The sequence below is a fragment of the Cyphomyrmex costatus genome, unplaced genomic scaffold, assembly GCF_001594065.2.
Source record: "Cyphomyrmex costatus isolate MS0001 unplaced genomic scaffold, Ccosl1.0 scaffold273, whole genome shotgun sequence".
In the NCBI taxonomy this organism is placed as follows: domain Eukaryota; kingdom Metazoa; phylum Arthropoda; class Insecta; order Hymenoptera; family Formicidae; genus Cyphomyrmex; species Cyphomyrmex costatus.
Window position 1 is genome coordinate 66,211 of NW_017276833.1, and position 20,012 is coordinate 86,222.

The following is a 20,012-nucleotide window of genomic DNA, read 5'->3' on the forward strand; positions in this document are numbered from 1 at the left end:
GAGAGAAAGAGAGAGAGAAGAAAATGACAGTATAAAGAGAAAGAAATAGTAATGTCTTTCCCTCTCATCAATTTTGTTAAAAGTATTACCCTGTATATAAAACTACGGCTCGTGTCCAAATTCTTATTAGAAAGGGTCTCTAAGTTCCATGACTTACTCTTAGAAACGTCATCCTTTTCTTTCTTTTTTTTTTTGATAGATTTATATAGCGTACTTATTATAATTTACACAAATGACAATGCCAAAACAATAAAACTTTACAAATTGTGCAAAATAATTTTAAAAATATGTACATAGAGAATCTATAGTACCATTTTTATTGTTACTTTCTATTGTATCTCTATTTTTTATTCCAATGCGATTATATTTAAGCATTTTTCTTATACAGTGACATCTCAATTTTATTAATTTATTTAAAAAGTCATCCCAATGAAAATATTGAAACAAAAGTGAGAGAAATTTGGAATATGTCCTTAAGAGAGTATATAAATTCCAGTTGCGCCCGTATTAATGTGATGCCAATATTAAACATATTAAATGAAAATGTCGTAAACATTCGTTGTATCGTTATACAGAGACGTTAAACGTAAATTATGCAATTGCGATGAGAAAGCTACATTATTATAATATAGCTGTAGTATAAGCTTTTTTTTTTATAAAAGTATTATTTAAAGTTTTACGATTGATGTATTTTCTTGACACACACCCACACACACTTTCGTTTATGCGCATAACGTATATTGCGATACGTATATTTTAACAAACTAACATGATCGTGGTAGACTACACTTTTTTAGTTAAAAAGATAATGGCAAAATATAGAAAATACTAGGATATACCATAATTTGTATTAAAAGTCTGCATAACTGGCTGCTCCACCAGACAGCAAATTGAACTCAATACTCGATAACAACCGAGTCATCAAATTAATACTCTAACACACTATACATGTATCACTGTTACAATGTATACAAATGCTTCTATTTTAGAGAAAATTTATCCGCGGGTGATATTCAGCAAGTAATATTCAGCAAAATTTATCGCGCATTGTATTCAACAAGTTATGCAGACTTAAATTATGCCAACAATGGCAATGATGACTTACGTGAGACTTGAGTCCATCCTGACTGGTATTTATAGAAAAAGAACGTCCACCGATGTACTGTTATTGCTAAGAATGCAGTATAAAATACTGTTGTTTTATATTCTTTTTTACGATGTATAAAGCGTACAAAATTCGTATCGTACGAGATTTTACCAGAGAGACATTATACCAGTATTTTTTACATTAAAGTCTATGCATTTTACTATTAAATAGAAAATATATTATTGCCTTATATCCCTTTCTGCACAACGTAACAAAAATATTATGGGACGCGTTTAATAAAATGGAATTTTATTAAAGATAAATTGAACATACCAAGAGGTGAATTTATATTAGCTGTTAAATTGGTTCTGAATTCGACTTATTTTTGCTTTGATGGAAATTTCTATAGACAAAATTTCGAAACTCCTATGGGCTTCTCTCTAATAGTAGCGGATTTGGTGATGAGGGATTTGGAATTGAAAGCGTTGGAGAAATTAGAATTCCAACCTTTATTTTATTTCAGATATGTCGATGACACTGTTATGGCGATTCCGTCAAATCAGGTTGAATCTACCTTTGACGCTTTTTATTCTCTGTATGATAGAATTTACACTGGAAATCAGTAACAGTAGAATTAATTTTCTGGATACTACGATTATTATTAATAATGACAAGAATATTGAATTTGATTGGTATTATAAGCCCACGTCCTCTGGGAGTACCCCCCTTAATAATTTATCCGTACATCCTTTATCGCAAAAGAGGCATCATTGTTAGTTTAACGGATAAAGCATTTATGTTATCCGATTCAAAATACCATCAAAAAAACTTTATTCATATCGTCAATCTTTAATAAAAAAATGACTATCCCATAGATCTTATATTTAAAACTATATTAATACTAGAATTAAAACGTTGATTCACAAAAGTAACAAACAACTGTAAAAGACAATAATTTATCTCAGAATTCGTGGTTTGTTCTTCCTTACATCTCAGGAATCTCTGATGAATTCAGAAGAATTAATAACGTTACAGCAAAAATTACGTTTACTAATGTGAATAAATTAAACAACTTGATAAAAGTACAGAAAGACGTCCTCCCACGAGACAAAAAGAAAAATATAGTGTATACGTTGGACAAACAGGCAGGAAACTAAAAATTAGAATTTTTAAGCATCGTAACCACATTAATCGGAATACGAGCTCATTCTGTCATAACTGAACATCGATTAAAATTTGATGACTTTAATTGGGAGAATGTCTCAATACTGGACGAAGATGGTCAAAAATAATGTTTGAAATCAGTTAATTCTTAAACGTTAAAGTGAAATGATCAAATATATTATTATTACAACTGATTTTATCATATATAAGATGTGAATTTTGATACATTATTTTACAATATGATTTTTTTTTATGTTTGAGGTAAGTCACCATTTTTCCAAAATAATTTTAGTTAAATGACTAAGATCTTAATTAACATTTTAATTAGATTGTACATCAAATCTGATGGTGACATTCTCTCAATCATATGAAGGAGAATTGCAGTATTATATGCTGAGGATGACTCCAAAGAGTCAAAACATTCAAATTGTTACACTAAACGAATAAAAGGATTATAACTTACTATTAACCAAGTTGACTCTCACTAGCCTGTTCCTTAGAACTACATCATGTCGTTTTGTTAAGAAGAGAGTCCGTAAGAAAATTACATTCCAAGAATTATGTGGAGAATACTGCGTTATATTTGTAACGTAAAATGAAGTGTGAGATATTTTTATTATATTATTCTGCCTTATAAGTAGTTCAGTACGAGGTACATTGATGATCGACAAAATTATTACGACTAAGGTATAAAGTCTGGATTCTTTCTTAAGATTACAAAACCTTCCATAATTGGTGTCAGTGGTATATACTCCTCGGTTGCAAGCTCCGCTCTCTCACCATATGCCAACAACACCGGAGTGGTGTGTGTTTGGAAGCCTGTGATAGTCTTCGGTTTACCCGCTTGGCCGACAACATCGACGGCAAGTCCGACTCTCACTGGTACAGCCAGTGGATTCAAATCCTCATCGAATGTTACCAGCATTCTGGGTTGCATTGCAGCAGCCAGCGTATATAAGAGATAATGTGAACGTCCGAGAATAACTGAAAGTATATATTATAACATTAATAATAGTAAGTCGTATCCCTGATATTATAGTTTTTAATATGAAAATCTGTAAGAATTTAAAGAATTACTGATTGATCAATCGTAGAGATACAAGAAAATATTTAAGACCCTTCTTTGTTATAAGGTCTCTGGAAAATGATTATCAAACTTGTTATATCTTCATGATAAGAGTAGCTTATCTGGTCGCTAGTAGTGAAATACGGTTATCGAAGAACGTATCTTTGCATCTGTTGCATCAAGAATATATACTCACTATTTTTTACGTCCAGGAAACCGATCAACGTCGACAAAAGACCGGCTAGAGCAACAGGGCTGAGCAGTTGTCTGTCACTATGATAAGGCGACAGAGTGAGCGTGCCCTTCCCTAGATGCGTCAAGCCTTGTGCGATGCGCACCATGAAAAGATTGTTGGGATCCTTCGCGTGAAACTGAGCCAGCTGTCTTAGCATGGCGGCTAATCGCGCATTATTCGTGCCAGCGCCGACCAGTCCCATGGCGAATATTGCGTTGTGCGCTACCTCAGGATCACTGTCGTGCGAGAATTTTGACAGCGTATCCAAGATGTTTAATTTTGGATTCGATACAGATATAAGACCCAGGGCAAGCGGTACCGAACGGCGAATCACAGGCTCGCAATAACGCAACAAGTGGCCAAATGTTCTGTAAGCCATCTCTGCACCAATCTCCTCTCCCATGGCGATCAGGGCGATGCCAAGAACAGCGATAGCTTGTCTGGAACTGAGATCTTTCTCTTTCTCTTCCTTCTTTTCCTCTTTCTTGTCCTTGTCTTTACGTTCGCTTTTTTCCTCCTTTTCGTTGCTCGATTCATAGTGCTCCGAGCAAATGTGCAACAAGTGTTGGATCTTGAGGACATTTCCTGTGCCAGCATATGCACACACCTCCACCAATGTTGTCGACATCGACCTGAATGGTTCATGAACGATCTCTAAAGCTGCTATAATTGCTTCTGCCGCTTCCTGTTTGCCTAGGAAACACAATCCCAAACCAAGTGCTAAAAATCGCGCATATGTATCTTTGAGATCAGATTCCGACTTATCCATTAACGTGTGCATAATCGCCGTAGTAACATAAGCATTGCAAGAACCGGCAGCAACCATTCCTAATGCTAAACCAGTCATACCCAAAACTTCCCAGCTCGACTTGGTGTCACTGAGAACCGGTGTCAGCAAACCTAGCACACCTTCTCTGTTGGAGCCGGCGTACGCAATACCGAGACCGACAATAGCACCGATGCGCATAGTGTTGCTACTGTGCAATACGTAGTCGGAAAGTAAAGCCAAGGCAGGATCGCACTCGTTCCTGACGCCACAATTGACAATTCCACAGGCCAACAGTGCACCAGATTTGATATAATCTTCCGACGAATACAAATATTTATCAATCGGTGTCAGGCCGCCATCAACGTCCCATAGTAGGATCAAGCCTAGAGATGCGGTTGCACTTAGCATTCCGTGCTCCTTGTTTTTGTATAGCCATTTGTTACCGTCCTCAATTAGCAGCTTATCATGGCCAAACGCAGCATTTACAAAACCGTTGACAAAGCTTGCTGCAAGATTCTGCCGTGCTGAATCAACTTGGCCGCCACCAAATGGTGGTCGCGAGTTCTCCAAGTGAGATTTATAGACATCTTCAGGTGTTTTTGGTTCCATTATATCTAATTCACGTGCCAAGTTCAAGAAATGATTATTCAAATGAGAGTTAGACATTATCTCGAAGAGATCATCGTCTTCTATCGTAGCTTCGTGTAGTTCCAGGAAGATTTGCTGACGACCTAGCATAAAAGCTAGTTGCTTTTGTACAGAACTAAAAAAATTAACGTGAAGATTTGAACCTTCTGCTTGGAAAATATCAATTAAACTTAAATTAAATTTTGAGTAAAAAAAACTAAATTATTAACTCTCCGTTTGCAATTTGGATCTTTTTTTGTCCAGCTCAAGTTTTTTTGTTTTAAACTTTCAAAAAAATTCAGAATTACTTTTCAAATTTTTCAATATCTCTATTACATTATCAAATAATTTTTAACTCAATCGTTAAAATCTTTATTTAATAAAAATTGAAATTTGAGCAAAAACAAGAGTCAAATTTGAGAGTGAAATTTTGCTTACTCTAAAACTAAACTGCATACGAAGGGTTAAATATCTAAACAAAAAGTGATTATACTCACAGATCTCGACAGTTTGTGAAAATCGATTCGATGAGTGGCAAATCATTCAGTTGCATCGCTAGCCTAATTGCTTGCGGATATTGGCCAAATTTACGATACAACTTGCAGGCGACATGTAGAAGGGTGCTGTTCTCTGGATCAGCTACATATGATACGCAACTCGTAAGATAAAGGCATACTCGCTGATAAGCACTTTCATCAACATACTGTTCCAGCAAGTCCAATCTCTCAATCTCCATTAGGAGATCGCATGCTTCTGTTTCTGCATTATGTGCCATGTTGTAGGGTACAATCTCATGCACCAACGCAATAAGCTTCTTGTTTGTTGCTTCAACATTATCACCTGTTACCTCGTCCCATTCTCCTGCTAGTTCTCCTGACAAATGTCTAACATATTCATGTCCCCATTCACCTATTGCCAATGCTGAACCTGTCAGCCTATATTTTAAACACTCCCGGCCCTCGCCCATTGTCATTGCCAGAACGGAAATAACATCTGAACACAATTCCTTATTTTTAACATTGGTCATTTTTTCATGTATGTTTTTCATAGTATCATAGTGAGGTCGCATAAATTTCAATGGCTTTGGAACACTTGTCATTGATGTTGTTGATGCACGAATATGTGAACGTAAGGATTCTAAGGCAGGACAATGTAGTTTGGTGTTAGCATCTTGCAAACGCTCCACGAGCAAAGTTAATTCTTCATGCAGAAGCTTATCTTCTTCTGACTAGAAGACAAAGTCAAGTTTTTATTTTATATTATATATATTAATACATCTTTTACTAAATATATTAGGTTGTATATTAAAATATACAATTAAAATATAAGAAAATATGAGTACGTTTTAAGAAATACACATTTATAAGGAGAAATCATTATTAAAAAAAAAAAACCAAAAGAAATTGCAAGGATAGCGAACTATTTAATAAGTTATTATAAGACAAAGATAACTTAGTTAAAATTATAAGAAATGTTGAATTAATAATTCTATTTATATATTGACGTAGGAATTACAAATGTAGATTGTCGCTGTTCGATAACAATACAACAGTATCTGAGGCAGGTTAATTTCTTACCAGTTCATTTTTATCGTCTTCTTTGCCATTCTTCACTTCTTTAACAGGTTTTGTTTCCGTTTTGATGCTTTCCGGCATTTTATTCACTTACTTTATACACAAATATACGAAACAAATAGACTATTTCTGCTTTAATTTTCTACTTTAAGATTTGAGGTTAAGATGAGTATTCAAGAGGTTCTGCGAGTCACCATCATACAGCGTGTTCAGATTCCCACCCGAGTGCTCCCTGGGTGTCATGTCATTCTTGTTTAACATTTGGCAAACAATAAGGATAGAAGGATACCTGAGTGGCACTCGGGTGGGAATCTGAACATAGCCGTAGATACACTGAACATATAACAAAGATAATGCATGACGCATAAGAGAATCAACCAATCAAAATGCTTCTCTACCGTGAAGTGAGAGGACAAGAAGGATTAAGCGGGGAGCACAGACTTTTGCATAACGCATAAAGCATGTGCATAAGGAATTTCATTGGCCCATTTTCTTATGCATGAGTCAATGGACCAATCAAATTCTTTATGTATATGGTTTATGCGTTATGCAAAAGTCTGTGCTCCCCGCTTAACAGTATTTTTTTCTTATTTGAACAAAAAAAGAAAAAGAAAAGAAGAGAATGGGGAATTCATGCAACACGCATATTTCTGCACTTCGCGTGGAAAAAGTGTACAAGGTGTAATTACGAAAATTAAATATTCGTCAACATTCGTTGAATTCCGTAACCGTTCGTCATTCGTCACAGGGAGTGTCTAGCTAGCGATGTAGCGTCACTAGCGTCGCTGTTAACTTAAAGTTTGTGGTTTTATTTAACGTATTTTTTAATTTTTTTTATCTCTCGTCGAAAACCTTATTCGTCATATATAAGATCTAGTACATTTAAGTGAGTCGGTATCCACGTTTGCGGCGAATGCTTCGATCGAATTGTCGTGTGTCGAAACATGCATACAAGAATGTCATGAATTAACAAGGTGTTCTCATCTTCAGGGAGTGTCTTCAAGAGATTATCAGTCCTGTTGAATTTCCTGAAGTTACGTTTCAATGTTGTGATATTGTCTCGATCGAGGATTAATAAAATACTCCAATCTATTGAATCTGAAAATTATAAAATGTCTGTTGTATAATTACAAGATGTCCGCGATGATGTCTCCTTTATTAACCACCGCGGTGTTCTCGCTAATCCTCTTACTTCCCGCGTTTGCACAAAATATTCTGTATGGAGAAGAGTACAAGTGTCCCCAGCACTGGATACGATTCCAAGAGTCGTGCTATCGTTTTGTCAAGAGCCCACTGAGACCACGGGAAGATGCGCGGAAAAATTGCCAAGCATTCCAAAGTGATCTGCTTACCATTAATACGATGGAAGAGCATGGGTTCGTGCTCTACCAGTTGTTGTGGCAAGATCCGCAACATCGTAGATGGTACACTGGGATCAGACTCCAGAGTGGTATATGGATAAATGAGGCAGACAGTACGACATTGTTGAACATGGATAATGCCTTTCTACCTGAGCCTGTGGACAATATATTTGGAAGAGATTATTTAGCGTATGCTTATTCCAATAGTCTCCAGCGTTGGGGACTGGAGAAGGTTACTGGCAGAGAAGAATTGTTATATATTTGTGAAGCACCTATTGCCACACTTCACAACTTGGTAGAAGAGGAGCGTACTTATCAATATGGAATTGACATTGACAATCCTCTCCAAATACCAAGGGGGCCATATTTTATAAAGCAGCCCATGAACAAAGTATTTGATCTGTCAAAGAGAAGCGTGAGAAATGATGTCTCACTAAGTTGTTTGGCAGGTGGTTATCCTACACCTACTTACGAATGGTTCAAGGAGACGTATGTAAACGATCGACTTGTTGCAACAAAAATTGATCCTCTCACAAACAAGAAATTTACTGTGAGCGGTGGAACACTTATCATCTATGATCCAGACTCAGTAAAGATCTTTTAGTTTCTTTAAAAAAAATATATATTATTTTAAAACTTGTTTTTAATTAATATATAAGTTAAATGAATGTCAATGATTTTATTATTTATAGAAAATAGATTCTGGCTTGTATCATTGTAAAGCATCTAACAAATTTGGCAAGATTATTTCTGAGAGCGCTGAACTGACATTCGGATTTGTCAATGAGTTTAATTTAAAACGTTCTGAAGAACGCGGAGATAATCATTGGGGTAAAGTAATATACTGTGATCCACCACAGCATTTCCCAGATATATCATACTATTGGATGCGTAATGACTTTCCCAATTTCGTCGAGGAGGATAAACGCGTATTTGTCTCAAATGATGGAGCACTTTACTTTTCTGCATTGGAAACAATTGATCAAGCAAATTATGCATGTTATGTTCAGAATGTTGCATTCGATATTGGACGTAATGGACCATTCTTTCCATTGAAAGTGGACATGCACTGTAATTACTTTGGGTTTTATTTTAAGCATTTAACAGAATAGAAATCGATGGCATAGCAAATATAATGACTTTCTAAATTTTTCAGCTTCCTTCCAACAGTTGAAATTCCCAAATAATTTTCCAAAAGCATTTCCAGAAGCACCAGTAGCTGGAGAAACTGTTAGATTAGAATGCATTGCATTTGGATAGTAAGTTATTATTGATGCTTTATTTTATATTTCCTTTACATATATATATATATATATATATATATATATATATGTTTTTTCTTATATATGGAGGGATAAAAACAATAGTAATGTAAGTCACTTTTTTAAATCTATCAATTTTAGATCATTGGTGCAGCCTGTTGAAGCAAATATGTTGAAAAAAACCTTTTGTTTCATCTCTCCATATGGAATTTGTGAATATAATAAATTATTAATTTTTCTAGCCCTGTTCCTTCATACAATTGGACAAAAAGAGGTGCTATTTTGCCACGTGGAGCATATACCACAAATTTCAATCGGGTATTGATATTACCTCGTGTGCGCGTGGAGGATCAAGGCGAATATGTTTGTCGAGTGTACAACGACAGACTATCCATCGAAAATTCTGTGCAATTGACTATACAGGCGATGCCTAATTTCACCATTCCTTTGGTTGATAAGCACATAGATGATCATGCGGATTTAACTTGGACCTGTGAAGCATTTGGCATACCAGATGTCACTTACAGTTGGTTTAAAAATGGAGAACTGTTGGACATGTATACTCTACCACCTGAAGATAGAGATCGTTATACTATACAAGATAATGTACTAAATATACGCCATGTGGATGCTGAAAGAGATCAGAGCATGTATCAATGCCGCGCGAGGAATCAGCTGAAAACGACGTATTCATCGGCTCAACTTAGAGTCTTGTGTGAGTATATACATATATATATTTATTTATTTATATGTATATATTCTACTTCTTCAATATTCAACTGTGCAGTGCAAAGATAAAAATAACGGATCATTAGATCTTTGCGTTATTATGCAAGTATATATGATATTGTATAATATCTCTTTGATATTTTAGCATTAAAGCCTTCCTTCAAGAAACGGCCTATGGAATCTGAGACATATGCGGCGGAAGGAGGTAACGTTACTATTGTGTGCAATCCAGAAGCTGCACCCAGGCCGAAATTTATTTGGAAGAAAGATGGAAACATAATCGGATCAGGCGGTAGGAGAAGAATTCTAGAAACTGGAAATCTAATCATCAGTCCAGTATCACGAGATGATGAAGGGACATATGTGTGCACAGCGACAAATCAGTATGGCAATGATGAAACTCGTGGACGATTGATCGTGCTACGTAAGTTATTTGATATTCAAGAAAATACTCATATTTTCCTAAATTCACAAGAAGATATATATTTATGCAAAAAGATATTAACAGGTTGTAGTAAATTGTCGGTTATCATAAAGTAAATTTATTGTTTATGTTATTTATATTTAAATATGTGTCATTGTAAAAATTTGGTTTTTCTATATAGTTAACAATTAATTTATTACATACACATAATTATATAAAATTGTTTACATATAGGTGGACCACAGTTTGTCCAAAGATTGCCATCACAAATAGTTCTGTATTATAATTATAATCTGACATTACATTGTTTGGGTCATATCGACGAAATGTTGGATGTAGCATATATCTGGACGCATAATGGTATGCGTATCCGTGATCGGGATTTGCGGAATAATCCGCGATTAAATATCGATGGCGGATATTTAAGTATTATAAATGCCACATTCGCTGAAGCCGGTGAATACGAATGCATCTTGAAAAGCGCCGTTGGCGTAATAACGAGCAAGCTTAATCTGATCGTGCAAGGACCACCGGGACCACCTGGTGGAGTACAAGTTGTGAATATCGTCAAAACTTCAGCCACATTACGGTGGAGTGACGGTGCCACGAATGGCAGACCAATAAATATGTATACAATCGGTGCGCGAACAAATTGGAATCAAACATGGTTTTCTCTTGCAGAAAGTAAGTTTGGTATTTCAGAGTCATGATTTCTTATAGAAATGTTTTCGATAACGAGTACTTATTAATTATGATACTTTTAATATGCTTGCAATATCAAATTGAATATTAGATGCTTCTTCATTATATAATATTTATTTTCTCTGTGTAGTCTTACCCTATGTGAACATGTATATGACTGCTTTTAGATATTACGGCTTTTGAAGTAGACAGATACAACGGTCGAAAAGAGGCAAATCTGGAGAATGTTCTGAATCCTTATTCTACTTACGAATTCCGTGTGCATGCCTTCAATGAATTTGGTTACGGCCCGCCATCATTACCCTCACCTCAATACAGCACTCCGTCCGACAAACCTATGAAAGCACCGTCGAATATTAGCGGTGGCGGAGGAAAAATTGGTGATCTCACGATTACATGGGATCCTCTCAGTTCGTCCGATCAGAATGCTCCTGGAGTCCATTACAGGATATTCTGGCGTCGCAAAGGATATGAAAAAGAATTTCAATCGTTATCCCTGAGGGAATACGGCAATATTGGTAGCAGTGTCGTGTCGATTCCACAGCAATATTACTATACAGAATACGAAGTGAAACTACAAGCGATCAATGAAATGGGCGAGGGACCTGTATCTAATATTGAGACAATCTACAGCGCGGAGGACAAACCACAGGTTGCGCCGCAATTAGTGCACTCCCTGGGTTACAACAGCACCAGCTTGAACGTCACTTGGCAGCCTATTCAGCAGACTCGCGAGCGAGTGCGAGGCAAACTGATCGGTCACAGAATCAAATACTGGAAGAATACTATTCCCGAAGAGGATGCTACTTATTACTTGTCACGCACTACTCGTCCTTGGGCACTTGTTGTTGGATTGCAGCCAGATACATATTATCAAGTAAAGGTAAAGTTAAAAAAGATACAAAGCCTTTTATTTACATTTCTACATGAACTACTAAGAATACTTAATAAATTTACAATACAATGTACTTAAAAAAATTTAATTACAAAGTGTTTATAGTTTAAAATATTTACTACATGTTATATTATTTAAAGAATACGTAAACAGATAGAAAATTTAAAATATATTGACAAACTTATAAATTGTGTAAAAACTTAAGTGAGAAAATCATAAATTTCTTAAAGGTAATGGCCTATAACTCTGCCGGAGAAGGTCCGGAGAGTGAGCGGTACCTAGAGCGAACTTATCGCAAACCACCGCAAAAACCGCCATCCTCTGTGAATGTATATGGTGTAAACCCATCAACAATAAGAGTTGTCTGGCGTTATGTGCAACCGAGTCTGGAGGAAGAACCGTTGATTGGATATAAGATACGTGTATGGGAATACGATCAAGACATGAGCACGGCGAATGACACGATCGTACCAGGTGGTTCCAAGCTAGAGGCTTATATCAACAATCTAAGTCCAGGCAAGAGGTATCGTTTAAGAGTGCTAGCATTCAGCAACGGTGGCGACGGCCGAATGTCAAGTCCTACTCATTCATTCCAAATGGGTGACACTGAAGCCTTTAGGAGCAGCGCTGAAAACAATACCTTAGACGTCGCTCTGGGGATGGTTTTCTTGTTGCTTTTACGAATCTACGATTATGTATAGTATAATATAATAATTAGTAATTGAAGGCTCTATAATGGTTAATGATCATAATTTCGTACAGTTCTCTTAAACTGAAAAGCTAAAGTATTTAACAAAAACAAATGTTAAATGAGACTTAACAAGATCTTTTTTATCCAATGAAGTAATATTATCTATTAGATTAATCTTTAACGGACTAAAAATTAATATTGCTACGTCGTGTGATTTAATGATGTAGTCGCTTTTGTTCTTACCATTTTAACAACATAGCACTCGAGTAGTTCCGCAACTTATTTTTTAATAATTATGTACTATAAGGAGACTGAAACCGATCTGTTGTATTTGACCCAAATATTGCGAAAAATAATACAGTAAGTTCAGTATAATTTTTATTCTACATGATAAAAAGATACTCTATATGTTATAATATATATCTTTCGGCATATACAATATGTATGACAATACTTTAAAACTCACCAAGTATTCTTTTTTTATCATGCAGCTAATTATGTACGTATAAATACATATATATACGAAGTAGCAAATAACATACGCAAAATTTATATATATTTATTTTTATTCATATATGTATATACTTTTTTTATTGTCATTCTTATAAAATTCATACATAGTTCAAATGTTAAATGTCCGGTCTTTTTTTTCCACAAAATCTGTATCTTGTAACTTTATAATAATATTCTACCTCATTCCATGGTATATTTTTGAAATAAGCAAAATAATTTTGAATATATTACATATACGTTGAATAATATTCTAAAAATAGTTCAAAGAGATAGAGTTTTGGGATTTAAATTTCTACACAGATTATTAAATCAGCAATTTATAAAAAAATTTGTGAACATATTCACACTTCACAATGTACAAATTGTACTATATAAGTCTACTTGTTAAAAATAACAGCACATTGATAATAAATGTTTATGCTATGCTATGATGCTTTGTAAACACAATCTATCTAACAATAAGATAACAAAATATGCATGTCTCGAAATATATAAATGCCATTTGATCTAATGCAATATAGATAGTTATAAATTTTTGATAGAAAGATGTAAAAGAATTAACTCGTAAAAAATATATTTAATGTTAATGAACATTATATACTACAATATGTATATTAATATACATACTACACTTTACTAATGATTAAGAATTGATAATAACTGATAACAAATGAGAATGATGTAACATGCTAGTATAAAAAACAACGTAATTTTCCGTCCATATATACAAAAGTAGAGATTGAACACTTGGCTAATTTTGACAATACTGTGAATTTGTTAATAATTGAATTATTCTAATACTATATTATTAAAATTTTAATTGATACTGAATTGAATATTATTACATATATATGATATAATTTTTTTACAAAATTGTGCTTAAAAATATTTTATATATTATTCTTTAATAAATTTGTGTATGTGTATATATATATATATATGCATTATTTATTCGATTGAAAAATTGGAAAAAGTAATACAGGTATTAAAATAATTCAAGGATACATAAGTTTTTTTTTATAAACCATAATAGTGTTCACCAAGTGTTCTTCTATAAGATATAAATAAGTATATCAAATATTATATTACTATTTGATTATTGTATTATCTACAATATTTAAAGAACGTGTATGTTTTGATATATGTTTTTTTATATTAGTATACAACGAAATTCATAAATGTGTTTATTAATTTATATTATTATATTTAAGGATGCAGTCAAACTCTTACTACTGAATGCTTTAGAACATTTCATTGACTAAACAAGAATCATAAGAAAGAATTTTATTAATTGATTGATCAAAGAACACTTTAAAGCATTTGTAGCATCACGTTGACTCAAATAGCGTTTAGTTCATATGCAATGCAAATAATGAATAAGAGAATGATAGAATCGCTCTACTTGCTGATTACTATATTGGTTGCTTAATTAGAAGTAATTAGTAGTAATAGACACTAGTAGCAATATCAATTTCTCCAATTTAATATTTTCTTATTTTATACATTATTATATACATGTATCGCAGATATATATATATATATTACACACACGTCGTATATAATATACATTTTTTACAACCGTATTTGTTCTTTACTTTTTGTAACAGTTTTATAACATACCTATATATTTTCAATTATTTGTACCTTTTTTATGTACTCCATCCGGTAACGATAAGCAACAATATTTTATATTGGTATTGAGGAGGAAAAGGATGTCTCATATCATTTATATTGGGTGCATCTAGTACGACTGCTCAGTGAGCTCTTGTACCTATTTGGTTTATATTTTTAGATCTAATGGAATATGCCAATCTGCAGATAAAAAAAGCTCACTGAACGCTCAGTGAGCGGTTGTACTTCTGGATGCAAGAGACCTTTTAAACAGAGTCTAGCCATAAGATATCCAGTTTTGATTGGTTCTCTAAAATTGTTTTAGAATAAATCAATAAATAAATATGATCTTTATATGCAAAACATTAAAATAATATATATGATAAAAAATTCCTTACATTTAATGTTTAATTAATTATAACGATTAATGAAATAAAATTAATAGGAAGAAAAATAAATATATAGAACATAAATTTAAATATTTTCTGTTCATTTGTATATAACAAAAACTTTTTATATTATATAACGTTATATCTCGTAAATTAATTAAAAATACATTTTTGTATTATATAGTATAAATAAAAACTATTTATATTATATATTATGTTTCATAAATTAATTAAAAATACATTTTCACAGACCGTACAATCTTGGTGGTAGAGAATTGGCAGGTTTCAAAGGTAAAAACACTTTTGCCCCGGCCGAATAATAACTTAAAAATGCTCAAGCTCATGCAGTGATCATACGTGTGACGTGTACTTTCGTGTTCCCGAACAATTCTGAACTGTACTTACACGTATCCTTCGTGCACTTTTATGCACAAAACTTCTATATAAAAAATAAATCTGTATTAAACTAAAGAACACATCAATTAAGCATTCCTACATATTCGTTTGATCATAAATAAATAAATGATAGTAATATTAATAATATTAAGCAATATAATTTGTGGAGATAAAATATTTTTTACGCATACAGTTATTTATGTCACAGCAATTGTTTTCACAATTGACAAAAGCTCACCAAGGGAAGTTACGGCAAAAGATGGAGGAATCAAGCTTAATTAATAAACATCTCAGTCCCGATTAGACTCTGAATTGAAACGTAATCGAAACAGAGATATTTTTAAATTAAACTTGATTCTTCCATCTTTTGCCGTAAACTTCCTTGGTGAACTTCAGATCGAAAATGTCGGTTGACAATTATAGATCAAGTAGTATTAGGGATTCCACCAGGTAGAGCCACCATTTTTTGGCTCATTAAACGCGAAAAATCTCGCGTTTGGGCGCAACACGTGGGATTGAACTCGGGTCTACAGATCGCGAGTCATTCGTACCGAGCGGTGAGCCACTCGACGCCACACATTTTGATGTGGTATGGCGAAGGTAGAAGAAGAAGAAGAAGCAACAGAGCCAGAGCGCGCAACCCGTAGTCACGTGGGGTGTTTTTTTTCCCCTTTGCCATTTCTTTGCCATTCAAGACGAGATATCGATTTTAGAACGCGTGGTCCCTGGTCACGCGCGACAGACAAGTTCAACTTGATAGCCGGCTATTATCTCGTCAAAACATTAGGAATGAGGTAACGATATTAATTGCGACGTTGATAACTGGGACGCTAAAGGAAATTAATTATCTAAATTGTCGACGCTCCGATTGTGATTCACGAGAACAAGACTTCTTTCTCGTTCTGTGCATTTTTGGAGGTTAATCATGCTGCAAGTACTCGGCCGCTCAATGCTCTCGGCGCAGCTGCTCAGGAACGTGAGGATCACTTGCGTGTCGAACGCGAGAAACTTGAATCTACTGGAATATCAGAGCAAGGAGCTCCTGCGAGACTCTGGCATATCAGTGCAAAACTTTGCTATCGTGGATAACCTAACTCAAACGAATTCTGCCTTGGAGAAGCTGCGTGAGTGTTTCAGAATGTTTCACATCATTTCATCACATTTTGAGTTAGAGCTCGCAATGCACAATATTACGCTTTTTCCTTTTCTTGTAATCCATACGAAGTTTACATCTATTAGGAGTCATCTGTAATTTGATAATTTACGTAGGAGCCGACTTAACTATGTGTATTTTGCAGCTTTCTGTTTCTTGCAGACACTGATGAGTTTGTTATCAAGGCTCAAGTCTTGACTGGTGGTCGTGGTAAAGGCTGGTTTGATAATGGATTTAAGGGAGGTGTACATCTTACTAAAGAGTAAGTATTGATGTAATTTAATTAATTATTTGTTTTTAATATTTCTTAAATGGAGTATTTTATTCATTCTTAGAGATAAATTTTTATCATAATTTATTCTTCAAATATAATATTTATTTAATTTTAGAAAACATTTTAAAAATTAATAAGAGATAATAGTATTTTTTATTCTGTTCTATTTCTTTTATTAAGATGGTGATATGTAATTTATATATCTTTTTTATGAGATGATAAATAATATTTTGTTTTTTTATGATTTATTTTAGTTTTTTCTTTCTCTTTCGATAGCCGTAATGCTGTTATAAATTATGTGAAGAATATGTTAGGTCATCGGCTCATCACTAAACAAACTTCAAAAGATGGCATATTGGTACAGAAAATTATGATAGCTGAGTCAGTGGACATTGCACGTGAGACTTATGTTTGTATTCTTATGGATCGTCAGCATAATGGTCCTGTGCTGATAGCGTCTCCAGCGGGTGGCATGGATATTGAGACAGTTGCGGAGAAACATCCTGAACAAATTAAAACTATTACGTTAGACATTTATCATGGGATTGATGACGAAATAGCAAAGGACGTGTGCGTTTTTCTGGGATTTTCTGATACGGATATTCTAAAAAAAGCCATATATGAATTGAAAAATCTCTGGAAATTATTTGTGGATATTGATGCTCTGCAAGTTGAAATAAATCCATTAGTGGAGACGACAGACAAGCAAGTAGTAGCAGTAGATGCAAAAATTGCATTCGACGATAATGCCCAATTTAGACAACAAGATTTATTTGCCTTAGAAGACACCAGTGAGAAAGATCCCAGAGAAGTGGACGCGTTACGATTTAATTTAAATTATATTGGCATGGATGGTAATATAGGATGTTTAGGTAAAGTATTTAATGTTAATTAATGTTTACATTAATCATTGATTGCCATGAGCGTTATAATATGTTGCTCACATTTTGTGTTAAAAAGTTTGATACACTCAATATCTATCACAGTTCCCAGAACTTTGTAATTAGGCTTTATAATTAAATAGCATTTTTATACAGATCTTTACAATTACTTTCGGTTACTCAACAAATAAGTAAATTGAAAATTAAAAAATAATATCATATGTTAGTACGTTGTTATACCTATATATACAACTGTTATTAGAATTAACATGCGCGCGCATGTGTATGTGCGTGTGTTAATTCTAACATATTGTGTGTGTGTGTGTGTGTATAAGCAATTAATGTACAAACAAAAATGTTTTACATTTGCGTGTGTAGTAAATGGAGCTGGTCTAGCCATGGCTACAATGGATATTATTAAGTTAAATGGAGGATCACCAGCTAATTTCTTAGACGTTGGCGGTAATGTGAAAGAAGACCAAGTTTTTCAGGCATTTAGGATTCTCAGTGAAGGTACGTAACATATAGGATTATTTAAGTATACAAGCATAAAATATAAACTGATTTCTTTTTTTTTTTCGTCAGATCCAAAAGTCAAAGTAATTCTCGTTAACGTTTTTGGAGGTATTGTAAATTGTGTAACGATAGCGAAAGGAATTATCGCAGCATCGCAAAATTTACGACTTAAAATACCACTTGTTGTAAGACTAGAAGGTAAGTACTCTGTCTCCTTTTATTTATCTCCTTTTTAAGCTTAATTCTTATTATTAATTCTTATTATATTTATCTATAAATTCTATTATTTTATGGTATACTTATTTTCATTTGTTGTATATAACTTTATTTTTTGGTGATTTATTTTTTAGGTACTAATGTGACTGAAGCCAAAAAAGTTTTGTCTGAATCTGGATTGCCTATCCTTACAGCGAACAATTTGGATGAGGCGGCAAAAAAAGCGGTAATCTCTGTAAAATCATAATCGTATCAGTACGACGATACAATGTCGGTTTATATTTTTTTAAGACTGGAACTTGTGTTTTTAATGTAAAGAAAGAATAACTTTACATGAAATAACTTGGGATAAGGGAATTGTTTATACGACTTTTTCATAATTAATAGAATATCCCGTGCGAATATGTCGATTGTTTTATATAGTATTTGATTTTTACGTATTCAACATATGTTAAAATGCTACGCATTGCGTATCATTGTTGAACTTGTCGTAAACCTCGCTTTCAATTTATCATCTATAGTAGCATATACATTTCGATTGCGTTTCTATTAATATTGGATTGATATTTCGAAGATCATATATACGAAGATTGTAGCTATCTGCCATTCTCTAATGTATGAAGTAAAATTGTTACTAGAATCTTGAAATATTTTGTCCCGTTAAACTTTGAAATATTTTAATCCTGTTAAACGCAATCCTGTAAAATGAGAATCGGAATGTGTATTATTATGTTGCATTATACTTGTGTAATTTAAATTAAATGTAAATTAAATTGCTTATTAAGATATTTAATTTTCAAATCTAGGTACATGGATTCTGAAGTAATCTTGAATGCAGGCTTATAAATTTTGATTTAATCTTGATTTATCTCTTCACAGTTAATTTGAATGATGAACTCTATGTAGGACATCCTTATTTGCTTATTGTTATTTAATTATAATTTATGTGTTGATTTATTGTGCAATTATATAATTTGTTTTTACGTACTCTGTTAATTTAACACTGTTAAAAACAATGAACAAATAATTGCATTATTCCACGTAGTTGAATCTGGCGGCGTTATTGAATTGCTCCTGCATGTATATATATGTATGTATGTATACGTCTGATATGTACATTTATATTCTTCTTTAATTTTGTAATTATAAGTACAGATTACTTTTTATTAGAATTTAAATTCATTGAAAAATAAAATAAATATAACAATTTGGAAAATAAAAGGACTTAAAGCCAGTTAAGTAAAAGAAATTTTAAAAAGAAACTAAAAATTTTTTTATTCGTATCTTTACTGAGAGAATTCAATAGTAAATTAGATTATTTTTATTTATTGACACACAACCTTATGACACATGACAAGAAGAAATGTTTACAATAGATTTTAATAGTTCACTTTGCGATTATAACTACAATATTACTGTAACATTGAGAATGACCCGATCGGAGTCGAAACGTTTGAGTTTAAATTTAAATTTGTAA

General features: G+C 33.3%; 2 protein-coding genes across 2 annotated transcripts; one reads left to right on the forward strand and one right to left on the reverse strand.

Annotated features, from left to right (window-relative positions):
- Window positions 1-2,648: 2,648 nt before the first annotated feature.
- LOC108774768 (26S proteasome non-ATPase regulatory subunit 2) lies at window positions 2,649-6,840 on the reverse strand. The gene is made up of 5 exons (XM_018540953.1): window positions 6,812-6,840; window positions 6,526-6,705; window positions 5,446-6,176; window positions 3,514-5,084; window positions 2,649-3,235 (listed from the first exon to the last, which is right to left on the reverse strand). Exons 2-5 carry the CDS (start codon window positions 6,601-6,603, stop codon window positions 2,934-2,936), a joined length of 2,682 nt encoding a protein of 893 aa, XP_018396455.1. The 5' UTR covers window positions 6,604-6,705; window positions 6,812-6,840; the 3' UTR covers window positions 2,649-2,933.
- A 699-nt stretch (window positions 6,841-7,539) lies between these two features.
- LOC108774714 (Succinyl-coenzyme A synthetase beta subunit, GDP-forming) lies at window positions 7,540-18,826 on the forward strand. Its single transcript, XM_018540875.1, has 14 exons — window positions 7,540-8,472; window positions 8,576-8,954; window positions 9,040-9,142; window positions 9,388-9,860; window positions 10,020-10,298; window positions 10,533-10,982; window positions 11,168-11,883; window positions 12,126-12,568; window positions 16,414-16,619; window positions 16,811-16,910; window positions 17,199-17,794; window positions 18,182-18,316; window positions 18,389-18,517; window positions 18,670-18,826. The coding sequence occupies exons 1-14, from the start codon at window positions 7,657-7,659 to the stop codon at window positions 18,780-18,782; spliced, it is 4,938 nt and encodes a 1,645-aa protein (XP_018396377.1). The 5' UTR covers window positions 7,540-7,656; the 3' UTR covers window positions 18,783-18,826.
- The last annotated feature ends 1,186 nt before the right edge of the window (window positions 18,827-20,012 follow it).

What these genes read in the sequence shown, in the direction of transcription:
- LOC108774768 (XM_018540953.1), bottom strand. Translation starts at nt 6,603, where the DNA reads ATGCCGGAAAGCATCAAAACGGAAACAAAACCTGTTAAAGAAGTGAAG. An exon ending in AAGACGATAAAAATGAACTG is followed by an intron (nt 6,177 to 6,525) that starts GTAAGAAATTAA and finishes TTTGTCTTCTAG; the next exon opens with TCAGAAGAAGATAAGCTTCT. An exon ending in TTCACAAACTGTCGAGATCT is followed by an intron (nt 5,085 to 5,445) that starts GTGAGTATAATC and finishes TAATTTTTTTAG; the next exon opens with TTCTGTACAAAAGCAACTAG.
- LOC108774714 (XM_018540875.1), top strand. Translation starts at nt 7,657, where the DNA reads ATGTCCGCGATGATGTCTCCTTTATTAACCACCGCGGTGTTCTCGCTA. An exon ending in TCATCTATGATCCAGACTCA is followed by an intron (nt 8,473 to 8,575) that starts GTAAAGATCTTT and finishes TATTATTTATAG; the next exon opens with AAAATAGATTCTGGCTTGTA. An exon ending in ATTGAAAGTGGACATGCACT is followed by an intron (nt 8,955 to 9,039) that starts GTAATTACTTTG and finishes TAAATTTTTCAG; the next exon opens with CTTCCTTCCAACAGTTGAAA.